The sequence below is a fragment of the Panthera onca genome, chromosome F2, assembly GCF_046562875.1.
Source record: "Panthera onca isolate mPanOnc1 chromosome F2, mPanOnc1 haplotype 2, whole genome shotgun sequence".
Lineage (NCBI taxonomy): Eukaryota > Metazoa > Chordata > Mammalia > Carnivora > Felidae > Panthera > Panthera onca.
The window spans coordinates 21,618,821-21,632,791 of record NC_138356.1 but is presented as its reverse complement, the minus strand read 5'-3'; the positions used below and the strand labels follow the sequence as shown (position 1 = coordinate 21,632,791).

Here is a 13,971-nt window from a genome sequence, read left to right as displayed (position 1 = left end):
CTGGTAGTTTCCTTTTAGGTAAACTACTTGGGGTGAGGTGGCTCTGCACCCTGACAGCTCTGACCATAAGCAGATCACAACACTGCTGTGACTCCATTTCCCTGTCCCTAAAATCAAAAGTGGGTATATTCTAGAGTTCTTCCCTTCAAACTGTAGATCATGATACATTAGTGAGCCAGGAAGTGGGAAATTATCAGAGTGCACTACTCCACACAGCGAGTAACGTCTTGTTTTGACAAATTTACATTAAAGCTCTTTGGGAGAGAGGGAAAGAAGGAGGGATGATGGGGGGCGGGGTGGGGACGGGGAGAGAGGAAGAAAGAAAGAGAATGTGTGTGTGTGTGTGTGTGTGAGAGAGAGAGAGAGAGAGAGAGAGAGATTACTAGCTCATTCTGTAAAGTGTATTTTTAACTACAGACTGTGGTTTTAAACTTTTTGAAAAACACTGCCCTCAACTAGAGCCCCTTCCTATTCTAAAAATCTCTCATTCCAGTTGTCTGCCCAGTTGCTCTCTTGGTGTAGTAAATGTTTGAGGACAATACTGTGGAGTGGCAGGTATAAAAACTGTTAAGGTATGACCGCTAATAACAAAGGAGAAAGACATTAAAAGGTAAATAAGGCCAACATCTGTGTTGTATTTGACCACAAGACTGAACAAGCCTTTAAAATTTATTGGTATTCCGACTAGCAAGTCATTACTGTAATTTATGAAGTAAAGTTAAAATATGCTATATATTAACAAACAATGGAGTAATTCTTTTGATGGTGGTATAATCTGCAACCGTATCGAGGAGAAATAAAGCTTTTTCAAAAGTAACAATACCGGCACGTAAATTCCCAAATTGGCAATTAAATAAATGTGGTGAGGCTCTTCCATCTTGCCACATAAAAAGATTCATTGACATGGTTATGAGACAAGTCAGTGTATTTTTATTGGCCTGAACTAGAGGGAGTAAACACCTTGGTCAGGTGTTTTGTTTTAGAAGCAGCTGTTTGAACTTCTCCTACTGGTTATTTCTGCTCTAGGGTATATTTGAGCATTTGCTTTTTCCAGCGCACTTACTGATTTAGAATTCAAGTGAGTGAGCAATTTCCTATAAAACTAAGATTCAATGGAAGTTTCTCTAGACTTACGGGTAAACTTTTAAATTCGTCTACAGCCTCCGGAATTTCATAGACTTTAGGTGGTATTAAACAGGGACAGTTTAAAGAATGCTGAGGAATATGAATCATCAAACCGGAAATCTGAGGGACGTGTTTTTATTTGTCCTTCCCTACGCAGCTCTTAGACATTCCGTTGGTCTCACTTTCTTTCTTCTCTGCCCTGTTACAAACCCTGGGGTGTTTGCTTTGCCCCTTTGCCAATCTAACCCCTGACTCTTGGCAATACTGTGCTCTCTGCCTCCTTCCCACTGTCAGTCAGCCGGCGGAGAAGGCCTGGGGAAGAGAGCAATTGAGACCAGCGAGGTCATCCTGCCATATTTTCCCAGACCCTTCGCTGTCGGTCCTCTGGGACTCCAGAAAGGTAGACTGATGGAGGGGGCATGGTGGAGGCAGTGCTAGCAGAGGGGGTGGGGCGGGGCGGTGTTGACTCCACCTCCCTGGCCATAGCTGATTGGCCTGTGGCAGGCAGCCTTTGAGTCGCTGCCCCATCCCTCCATCCCAGGCCCCTGCTCTCTCCACTGTGTGCAAACGCATCTAGCAGTGCCAGATTAAGAGACGAGAATTTTTTTTTTTTCTGCGTGAGAACAACGTGTCTGCCAGTTAGCCATCCGATTTATTAGATGAGCAAAGTAAGGATCGGTGAGGTAAGGGCCCCAAAGTGGGAGAGCAAGGTAAGGCCTGGCCCCTGGGTCTAGGGCTCTTCCTCCAATGCTTGAGGCTCTTTCCCGAAGCGCTTGTAGAGACGGGACTTGAGATAAATACTCAAGAGCTTGGTAGACTATAGAAATATGGACAGTAGGGAGTAGACCACAGACTTTGGAATGAAGATGCTGTGTTCAGAAGGCCGTACAGAAAACGTGCAAGTCTTATGTCAGAGAGTATAGACACACAAAGTGTACCCCAGTAGGCAGGTGACATATGTGAAGGCATAATTCTTCTACTTATAATTTCCCTAGTTAAGTGATGATACAGGTGGACTCTGTACGTACTCCAGAGGCTTGATGTAATAATGAAACAGGCTATCAGAAATTATTGCTTGAAAACATTTAAAATGTCGTACGTGTAACAGCCAACATTGCTGTTAGAATGCCGGTGAAACCTTCCAAAACTCTCATTACAACTTTGTAGACTTTGTGGACGTGTTTTCTTCCTTGGTTAATTATGCAGGGTCTTCACCAAGAACCATGTTGTTTCCTGGATGTGCTACATTACAAATACAGTGACACCATAAAAACTGCAACTATTTCCATAGCCCCTGAATTCATCTCAGTGCCCATAGATGTCATGCGGATATGGAGTGTATGAGACAGCCTGATCATCAGTAGCACCCAAGGCTTAAGCTTTGCATGTACATTTCAGGATGCTGGTCCTCCCCCCCCCCCCCCACCCCCCACCAACCCGCCCCCATGCCTTTGGTATGGTCCTGGCTGTCTGGTAACTGGATGGTGTTGCATGAATGCCAGGATCAGCTCTCTGAGCTGGGCATAGTGCCCGGTGCTCAGAGTGGCTATAACTTCCTACTGTGAGTATACCCCAAATTGGCCGACAGCCCCAATAAATAACAAATAATGATAGTTATCATCTGGAGTAAAATTAGTATTTATTACCCTTCTGAAATTAATCTACATTGTACCTATTTTCTGGTATTTGTGGCAGACCTGTTAGATACTCTTGGTTTATGGCGTAACATACACAGTGTCTTCTCCAGTCCGTGAATTTCTTGCTCCTGACACACACCTGTGAAGATAAATTTCCTCTACTCTATATGCCTAAGTAACCCTAGATTTTATATTGTTGTAATATTTGAAGCAGCAAATTATCTCTTCATTATGCAAAGTACCAACAGCATTGGGGTCACTTGTTAAATAAGATAAGTCACTGAAGTTTGCACACAGAGTGGATCACGTCCGCCAGGAGCAGCTGGAGGCCAACCTTCCCCGATGAGTCCCTTGCTCTTGGCCCTTCCTTGCACTGACTCCCTCTTCTTGTGACACTGTATTCCATGAACCTGAAGTACATATGTTCTTGACCTGAAAAATTCTTCTTTTAGGATCCACCTACATCAGTTTCCCTTGGACTGCGCATGGAAGAAATGATTTTCAACTTGGCAGACACACATCTATTTTTCAACGACTTAGAAGTAAGTTCTGATTATTGTATACACACTTCACGCTGCATGCCTGGAAGTCGGTGAGTGGTCTTGCAATAACAGATATTTTGCGACTATCTGACGAAAATAAGGAGATTCCATTCATTACTGATTATGTGGTAATATGGTTGCCTTCATGGTATTTCTGTTTTGCTTTACTTGGGCTGTTGTGTTTCAAGGTTAGATTCCATGTGACCCTTGATAAGGATTAAAACTTGATGTCAAAACTCTTAAATATTAAACTGTGTTGATATCCTGTGCTACAGATTTCTCAGCTACGTAATTACCACTGAGACGGGTAACCTTCAGAATCCAACAGAAGGAGCAACACTGACCTACTCTCTCCTTGTCAGCCTCTTATCCTATGGAGTCCTATGGTTTTCTATGATTTCTATGTCGTCCTCTTATCCTATAGAATCCTATGGTTTTCTTTCCGGTTGGCCCGATTGTATAATATTTTAGTCAGGCCTCTGCCCTTTGGACTGCCAGGATTTCTTACGTCAAACTGCTGATGATTTTATTTGTCCGTTGTAATTTGGGGAGGAACTTCTGTAAGATGGTTAATTAAACTTGTTACAGGCACTGTCTAACATGATGATCTCGATTAGCAGAGTTTTTAAGCCTAGAGAATATTGTTTCTTGTATCACCGTTAGGAGAAAACATGACTATAACTACATTTCACCCTCTTCTTAATAGAGACAGTTGTTTATTTAAATCCTGCTGTTAAGCAAGCTTGTGGTAAGGCTGCCAACAGGCATTAATCATCAAGTTGTTGTTTTGGTAGATTTTATAAATGTGTGTTATTTCAGACAGAAGAATCTGAGAGATTCAAATAGAACTTTTACTGATCAAAGTTAATGGGCAGCAATTGGCCTTTAAATATTTCCTGATGTTTCCCTTTTCGAAATCAAGCAAAACACACCTTATTTAATAGATGAGCCAAAATCATTTGAAAAATGCCAGTGTGACAGACCTTAAATGCGGTTTGTTCAACATCTGTCCTGTATTTTGATTTCTTTTCATCTGCAATGAAACTACTCGTAGACGAATTGGCAACTTTCGGTGCAATAAAATTATTTAAATGTGCTTCATTTTTTCCCATTCCTTAGTGAAATATTTATTTTTACACTTAGGGTAAAATACAATTTTTTTTCACATTTTAAAGTATTTGCTTTTCTTAAGGAAATTACATGTAAGGCATTCCTATTTTTTGAGGTAGAAATATTCCAAGTGAGTGACAAGTTCAGAGTTGCCTTTAGAAGAGCTTAATAATCATTCTTATTTTCAAAAGCTGTTTCTGATTTATGGTTGTGATTCACTTCATAAGAGAACAGCACAAAAAATTCCATATTTTACTGGTATATTAAAATTCCTTCCCTAAGTTTCCATTTGTTTCTAATGATACAGACTAGGCTGATATTTTGTCTTGGGCACAGCCTTGTTACTCTTATTGATGTTAATAGGTGTTAATAGCACCCATCAAGAAGAAATTAGCAGCAATTTGCTATTGCTTTCAAATTTTACCTTCTTACAAATGCCAAAGCTTGTCTATGCAGTGGCAAAACTATTGTGGTGAAAAGTGAGAGGTTAGCCAAAGCAATATTTCGGTATCATATAGACCAAAAACTTCCAAACTTGGTTTTGATATAACATAGCTGGATTTTTATTTGTTTACTGACATTATTCACAGTGAACTGTATACAGAGTATCTAAAATGGTGCACAAATCCATGGAAAGTACATCTTGAAAGTTCTAGTTTAGAGATGTAGGGGATATAGTTTTTCCATAAGCCCAAACTGAGACAAAAAGAAAATGATGAACTGGGGGTGGATGCAGTCATTAAAATGTCTGATTCTGTTCTTGGCGTAAGGACTTTCCCTTATGTAAAGCAGAGAAGGGAATAAAGATATAATTCAACCAAATATACAAAGCAACAGTAGAAAAATGAAGCTTACAACCTTACAAAAGTTAGTTTTAAGTTACTTTACTTAAGAGTAATATAAAGGTATCAACCAAAGTGTAAATCAAAGATCCATTTAACCTCCCTCTTTGAAAATTGTTTACCTGCTCTAGATTTGCACAATATTTTAAAAATAAATTGGTTCTTAAACTTATTTCAGTATTTCATTTTATATTTTGGCAATTCAGACCTGGGGCTGGTCATGGCAAATATTAGTTTCTTTCAAAATAAAAAGCAGAGTTATTTCCTGGGAAAAACAAATGTATTGGCATTCTATTTCCAAGAAAACCAAAATTATCTCATCAGGCAGAAATGGTGTGGTAATGCCTAATTTCACACTCTAATGAGCAATGTGGTGCAGTAAGAGACGCGGATATTTTAATATATTTAAATTACATGTTTTTAACATTTTAAGATCTCTGATACAGGTAATTTCAAGGAGATTAATGATCTGTTGTTTAGCTGGAAGTGTGATTTCCGAACTCCAATTGTTGACATGTGGCCTCATTTTCTTTTAACAAGTTAACTTTTTTGCCAGCCACCCCTCTGTATAATTTGATTAGTTCACAGTTTTGGCTTATAAGAGATTCTGAATAAGGAAACACACTTGTGAGAGGCTTCTAGTAACATTTTTTGTGTTATCAGAGTATACGTTTCAAATCGTTCTGGAGATACTAGCAAATTTTAGGGTATCATTTTAAAGCAATTTAGAAATGCCTTAATTGTAGTTGAAGAACTAAAACCGTCAATCATTTTAGTTTTAAAAGTCTTGTGTGTCACCTCATTTTGTGACAATTTTTAATGAAAGCAGTCACAATTTAAATTAATTGTGTTGACACTCCGGCGGGGGGGGGGGGCGGGCAGGGCAGGGAATTAAATGGAGAAATTTTGTGGGTTTTGTTTTGTTTGTTTTTTGGTACCATTGAAAAATATTTGACATGTTAAGGAACATGAGTGACAGGGAGACGTAATTTTCAAAGGAAATAATATCCCCCCCACCCCCAGAGAAAGGTTTAAACTTTACTTCCATAGTGTACTTCTGACTTTCCTCTTTCTAAGACTATTTAACGTCCCGCGTATCATTTTACCAAAGGGTCTCCGCGTGCAATGTGATGATGCTTATATGGAAGTCATTTTTTATGAATGACAGTATGGAACTAGAGGTTTGTTTTTTTTTTTCTTCAGCTTCTTTAGCAAAGTATGACTCCAAGTGAATGGAGAAAGAGTTCTTTCTGTTGGGTTTTTATTGAAAGGCAACCTGCAGGCAGAGTGAGGAAAGGCCTTTCGTGTACGATGACGTTTCAGTTTAACTTGCTGTTGGTCAGTTCTCCCGCTAGATTTTTTTCCACAGTCAGGGAGACTGTTTCATCAAGATGGATATAAGTCAACTAAAAATAAGGTGTAAGCCCATGGTGAACTTGCTGTCTGTCAGGTGTGAAGTTGTATCACTGCGCTGGCATTACGGTTGCCATCCTAACTGGTGGTGGTGACGTGGTGGCCTTCACGGGCCTCTGCTCCCAGAGCACACTCCCTGACTGCAGGGATCAGGGTTGGGAAATAGCAGGAACGCTCCTCATCCTTCTGTCTTCACGTGAAGGGGTTGTATACACCACACTTATCTAGTTAAGTGTGGAGCTCCATTGGAGCATTCTCCCTCTCCTAGTGTGTTGCATACTTGAGACAGACCAGAGGATTCCTTAGTGTCAGGATTCACATGAATGCCTCAGTCCTTTCTTGAGTCTTTGCCATGTAGACTCCTGTCCTAGATCTGTCGTTTAAGTACCTGCTTCTGGTACCCCTTTGTTTTTACCTTTTCTACAAAGAAAAGGCTTGGGATAGGGGTGCCTGGGTGGCTTGGTCGGTTAAGCATCCGACTTGGGCTCAGGTCATGATCTCACGGTCCGTGAGTTCGAGCCCCGCGTCGGGCTCTGTGCTGACAGCTCAGAGCCTGGAGCCCGTTTCAGATTCTGTGTCTCCCTCTCTCTCTGCCCCTCCCCTGTTCATGCTCTGTCTCTCTCTGTCTCAAAAAAATAAATAAACATTAAAAAAAAAATTAAGAAAAGGCTTGGGATAGAAAGTTCCGGTCTCCGTAGAGGCTAGCCTGAGTTTGGTGAGGCAAAGGTTGTGGAAGGCTGCTGAAAACAGTCTCTAAATAATGCTGTGGTTTAAAGGAAGGGAGTTGTAATGATTTTTCTTATAAAGCAAAGAAATTAGTTTGCCCCTTGGTTTCATTCAGTCTTTAAATTTGTAATAATATTTTATGACTCTAACCCTTAGGGTATCCTCTGTTAATTATTTTAGTATATAGTATTTATAAATTTGTATTTACCTACGAAAAAATCTTTCTTCAAAGTATCAACTATGCCAATGCTCAATAGCTTTGATTTCACGTGACATGTTTTGTAGTGACCTAATGCCTATGTTGCCGAAAGTGTAAAATTTTAGCTAATTCAGAGGTTGATTTTTTTGAGTTGAAAAATACAATTCACCTAGAAAGGGCCTTATTCTCTATAAATAAGTAGGAAAGGAACTCTTGTGCCCAAAGTCCAGCTTTTGTGGTGGGTGCTGGAAATTCTGGTTCTCTGCTGCTGCCTGAGAAAGCATCTCATGGATGCTTCCAGAGAGGACGCTTCGAGAAGAGCTTTGAGCTGTTCTCTGTTTTCAGTCCCTTCCACAAGCCAAGAGCAACTGTATGAAAATGTGCGTGCATATCAGTATTATATTCCAAATGTACCCATACACATATACACATATGGCAAGTTTTCAGCTCTGTACAGAGGCTTTGTGCTCTTATTTTCTCCTTATAAATTTGGCAAACATAAAGTATCATATTTTTTTAAACTCCTGGTAACATCTTTCATAACAACCAGAATATCGCCTTCAACGTTTTGACCATTAAATGACTTAGATTGAATTCTTATCTGTTATCTTAGAATAGAATCAATTTCTATTTCCTCCCCCATGGAAGAGAGTAGAGAGTTGACTTTGCCTTCTTTGTCTTTATTTTTGAATAGGAAGTTCATCTATTTATTTTATTTAAAAAACATTTTTTTTTTTTTTTAATTTACATTCAAGTTAGTTAGCATGTAATGTGCAATAATGATTTCAGGAATAGATTCTAGTGATTCATCCCCTACATAGAACACCCAGTGCTTATCCCAACAAGTGTCCTCCTTAATGCCCCATGCCCATTTAGCACCCCCCCCACACACACACACGCACACACGCACACAACCCCTCCAGCAACCCTCAGTTCATTCTCCGCAGTTAAGTCTCCTGTGTTTGCCTTCCTGTGTCTTAAGGTAAGTTGTTTGGTCTTGTCCATTTCCTTGGTTAACAAGATTAACAGCAAAAGTCTGAGTTTAGAGGGCAAATTACAGTTTCTGAGTAACAAATGATTATTAGATATAATAAATGAATATTGAATTTAACTATATCTAGAATTCTAACTCTAGAATTCTAAGAGAATTGATGGCTGAAAAGAAGCAATGTCGTATTTTGTTATTATTATTAATGAGTAATTTTAAGTGTTCTTCCTGTTTCTTCATTTCTTACAAGATTCTATATTTTTCTTTTATGTGAAGTAAGAAATAGATATATAAAAATCTATTCAAGGACTTCGTTAATTGTGAGGTTCATCAGAAGGTTAGTAGTCAAAGTATACAGCTGCTTAACATGATAAAAGATATTTACCTTACACTGACAGCCAACATTGTACTTAGCAGTAAAATAAGAGAGACACATCGTCATTACAAAAGGAAAAAAAATTAAATGCTCTCTGTCAGGACTATTATTCAGCATTATTTTAGGAATCTGGGGCGCAGTAAGACATGAGCTATAACTAATGAAATGAAAGCGATGGAAATTATTGTTTTTGCAGAAAATTTGATATATATAAAAGCTAAAATAAACTTGAATAGTCTTAGAATTTATAATAAGCTTCAGAAAAGTGAAAGATTATAGAATTAAGTTTAAAAATCAATAACTTTTGTATTATAGTCAGACATGCAGAAATTTTAATTATAATTTTAAAGTAGCAGAAACTGCAACACCAAAATGAAAACAAAATTAAAAGGAAAAATAATAAGTAACCTATACAAGAGGCAATTGTAAGAAATATATGGATAAAACTTTGACATCTTACTGAGAGATCTAAGGATTTGAATAAAAGATTTTTTCCTTTTCTTTTTGTAACACGTTTGAACAGTTTTACAAAATTGTCCATTTGAAAGGATAAGCAAAAATACCTAAATTTTTTTGTCAGAAAGTGGTAATAGTAAGCATCCAACTCAACCAAATAGTAAATCTCTTAGAATTCTATAATGATATGAAGATTTGTGTTGGCCTACATTGGCATTGGACTAACCAGGGGGAGAAAAGATCATTCAAACACAGCCCCAACTTCTAGAAAACTTTTGTATGTGTTAAATGAACACACACATATAATACGATAAGAAATCGATGTCAATTCATTAAGAAAAAACATAAAGAAATAGCTCAATAGAAGAAATGAGCAAAGAACATGGGACAGACTGTTCACAAGAGGAAAACATTCAAATTGTCCACACACATAAAGGAAAAATGTTAGATTTCACTTTTGGTGATCAGAAATGTCAGAGAGTAAGTGGTCAGCCCCTGCCCATTACACCAGCAAAGATTTAAAATCAGTGATGTGGTCTACAGTGCAGTAAGATAAACAACTTGTGTCCACTGCTGATAAGGATGTGAATTGGTACGAGTTTTCAGAAAAGCAGTTTGATGATATGTATTCAGGAGCTTAATGTGCTGATTTTTTTACTCAGTAATTCCACTTTTCGCTTCTATTCTGAGAAAAGAGAATTGTAGACAGATAATTGATAACATAGTGATAAGCAGTCATTGACCTTGTCCTAAATACTTTACATACATTATTCCACTTAATACCCTGAGGTTTCTATGATAAAAAGCACTATCATTATCTCCATTTTGTGGAGGAGCCTAGCAAATCTTGGAGGATTAAACCAAAATTTGTCTAAGCTCATACAGCTACTGAATGACACACGCTAACTCAAGACAGGTACTTTCTAGAAGTTCTCTCAGCCCACACTATATCTCCCCATGGCCTTTTTTTTTTTTTTTTAATTCTGAAATACAGAAATGTTTTCAATACCCATAAAAAAAGAATGAAATAAATTATAGCACATCCTCATTGGAGATTGTTTTAAGACTATATTAAATAGAAGGAAAATATTCATGGTCCGTTGCAAGTGTAAAATATAGGCTATACAGTACAGGGTAACTTAATGTTCGAAAGTATGCCCTATTATCTGAAAAGGTTATAGACTGGATGATTCCAGTGATTTAACATTCTAGAAAAGGCAAAACTATGGAGACAGTAAAAAAGTTCAGTTGGTCGCCATGGGTTAGAGGGAGGGAGGGATGAATAGAGGGAGTTCAGAGCATTTTTTAGGTAGTGAAACTGTCGTGTGTGATGCTGCAATGGTGGATACCCAACATCGTACTTTTGTCAAAACCCACAGGGTGCACAACACCAAGAGTGGGCTCTCTTTTTTTTTAATATGAAATTTATTGTCAAATTGGTTTCCATACAACACCCAGTGCTTATCCCAAAAGGTGCCCTCCTCAATACCCATCACCCACCCCATCTCCCTCCCTATCCCCGTCAACCCTCAGTTCTCAGTTTTTAAGAGTCCAAGAGTGAGCTCTAATGTCAATGATGGACTATGGGCGATAATGATGTGTCAATGTAGATTCATTTGATCGTCACAGATGTAATGCTCTAAGATGTCCGTAGTAGGGGAGGTTGTGCATGCATGTAGACAAGGTACACATGGAAAATCTCTCTGCTTTCTGTTCAGTTTTTTTTTGTAGGTCTATTGCTTCTCTAGAAAACAAAGTTTAACTTTTTAAAAAAGATTATGGCATATTGAAAAAAAACTGGAGGGAAATATATTTTTTAAATATGTTATGACATAAAATTTAAAAATAAGTCTACAAAATAAATCATACTACTGTTTTTAATGTATACAGTATTAAAAACTAGCTAGAGGTAAATATATTAAAAAGTTGCCAGTCTGGATAATGGGTTTACAAATGCTGTTTCTCTGGGACGCCTGGGTGGCCCAGTCAGTTAAGTGTCTGACTTCGGCTCAGGTCATAACCTCACAGTTCGTGAATTCGGGCCCCGTGTCGGGCTCTGTGATGCCAGCTCAGAGCCTGAAGCCTGCTTCAGATTCTGTGTCTCCCTCTTTTCCTGCCCCTCCCCTGCTTGAACTCTGTCCCCCTCTCTCTCTCAAAAATGAATAAACATTAAACACGCGCACACACACACACACACACAAATGCTGTTTCTCTGTAATGCTCCAGAACTGAGATGCTCATAGCATTTTGTAATCTCTCTATATCGTGTGGCTGCTGCCTTTATTCAGTAGTTAATACATATTTATTGGGCAACTATTAAGTTCCAGGCATAGTGTTCTAGATGCTGAGAATACAGTGATGATTGAGTTAAGGTTTTACTCATGGAATTGGCACTCCGTAGAGGAAGTAGGAGATAAACACTATGTAAATAAAATAATGTCATGTAGAAATAAATATGAAGAAAATGAAACAGTAATTGGATAAGGGATGGATCAGCTGAGTTGGGGCATCTTTAGCTGAGATGTTCAGGAAGAGGTATCCCTAAGGAAAGGACATTTGTGAAGAAACCAGGAAGTTGGGAGGGAAGCAGCTACAACTACAGAAAAGCATTCTGGAAAGTCAGTGGCAAGTGCAAAGGCCCTGAGGTGGAAATGTGTTTCACTCCTTCAAGAAATAAACAAGACCATTATGGCTGCAACAGAGTGAATGGGGGGACAGTGACAGAGTCCAGATCATGAAGGACCTTTTAGACTGTGGTGAGAAAGTTGGATGATTTTTCTAATTGTAGTAGAAAGCCATTGGAGAGTTTTAAACATGGGCATGTTAAAATGTTTATATGCTTAAAAGCTCAGCCTGATTAGCGTATGAGGAAAGGCAAGACTGGAACCAACGCGACCAATTAGGAGACCGTTGAGCCAGCCAGATAGCCTTGGGCTGAGATGGCGGCAGTTCTGGACATGGTGAGAAGTTGCAGGATTTACAGTATAATTTGGTGGAAACACTGACAGGATTTGATTAAGGGATCAGAGGTTGGAGGAGAAGGAAAGCTGAATGAAGGATGACCACTAGTTTTGACCTGAGCAACCAGATGGGTGGTAGATTATCTGAGATGAGAAGGAGTGGTTTGGGGTGGTAAGGGTGGGGAAGGAGTTGTACTCAAAAATTCTGCATTGAGCATATTAATTTGAAATACATACTCAACATCCAAGTCAAGAAATTATGTACCTATAGGTTTGAATCTCAGAGGAGAGAAGCAAATTTAAGGATATCATTTATTTAAAAAAAATTTTTTTTTACATTTATTTATTTTTGAGAGAGTGAGACATCAAGTGAGAGTGGGAAAGGGGCAGAGAGAGAGACAGGATCAGAAGCAGTCTCCAGGCTCTGAGCTGTCAGCACAGAGCCCAATGTGGGGCTCGAACCCACAGACCGTGAGATCACGACCTGAGCTGAAGTTGGACGCTCAACGGACTGAGCCACCCAGGCCCCCCTTGAGGATATCATTTTAAAAGTTATAAAGACCTCTTCTATGGGAAAGAGTGCCAGTTGAGAAGAGGGCCTAAAATTGAGTATTAGACACTCTAATAATCAGAAACAGGACCAAGAAAAAAGAACTTTCAAGAGATGTGTTAAGCAATAGACAGTGAAGGGGGTGGAAAAGTATGGGGTATCACAGCAATGTAGCGAATGGCATTTCAGGAGCAAGGGATGATGTGCTGTGTCCCAAACGCCACCAAAGGTGAGTAAGATGAGAACAGAGCAGTAGCTTTTGGATTTGGCAAGAATCTTGGTGGTTAATGACTCTGATAAGCACCATTTCAATGAAGCAGGAAGACAATTGGAGCGGTTTGAGGAGAAGACCAGGGTTGACAAAGTGAAGTCAGGAAGGATTGAGTGTCTACAGTGACCGGTTGTAGAGAGATGGGTTGGTGTATGGAGGGGATCAGAGGATCAAGGGAGGTTGTGGAGTTTTTCCACGGAAGATGTTTAGACATGTTGGGCCTCAGTGGGAATAATTCAGTGGAGGAGAAAAGATGTATGGTAGCAAAGAGAGAGAAACTGTGAGAGTGAAGTCCTTGGGTAGCAAGGGAAGATGGGTGGCATCCGGAACACAAGATAAGAAGAAAGGCAGAATTGGCAGCTTCAGAGGCGGGCAGGCAACTGGGGTTCGGTAGTGCTAAGAGGAAGCTGTTCTCACTGGAACAACACCTGCCACTCTATCACTAGCGTTTCCTGTCTGCTGCTCTTTGTCCCCAACTAGGGAGTCCCTTAAGGGCAGAGACCATGATTTGTCCGCCTGCATCCTAAGCTTCTAGCACAGGACTTGGTGCATGGAAGGCTCTCATATGTTTTTTTAGTTTTTTCCAAAACTTTTGAATTAAATAGTCTACAATGAGCACGCCTGCTTTTATATTTTGCAAAAGTTAACTTCTTACAAGTAAATGATTAATCACAACCTTGAAAACAATTTAGATTGTCCAAGATGTTAAATTTTGATGCCCCTTCCTTAAAGTCATATCTTCAAAGTTCCTGGGGCGCCTGGGTGGCGCAGTCGGT

At 39.2% G+C, this 13,971-nt stretch overlaps 1 protein-coding gene across 9 annotated transcripts in view; it reads left to right on the top strand.

Moving 5' to 3' along the window:
• EYA1 (EYA transcriptional coactivator and phosphatase 1) overlaps window positions 1-13,971 on the top strand; it is a 169,231-nt gene that overhangs the window by 111,801 nt on the left and 43,459 nt on the right. For all 9 annotated transcript variants that reach the window (XM_078441987.2, XM_078441986.2, XM_078441984.2 and 6 more), the window contains one exon: window positions 3,215-3,304. In XM_078441987.2, coding sequence (XP_078298113.1) covers window positions 3,215-3,304 — 90 coding nt within the window. The remainder of the gene's footprint in view (window positions 1-3,214; window positions 3,305-13,971) is intronic.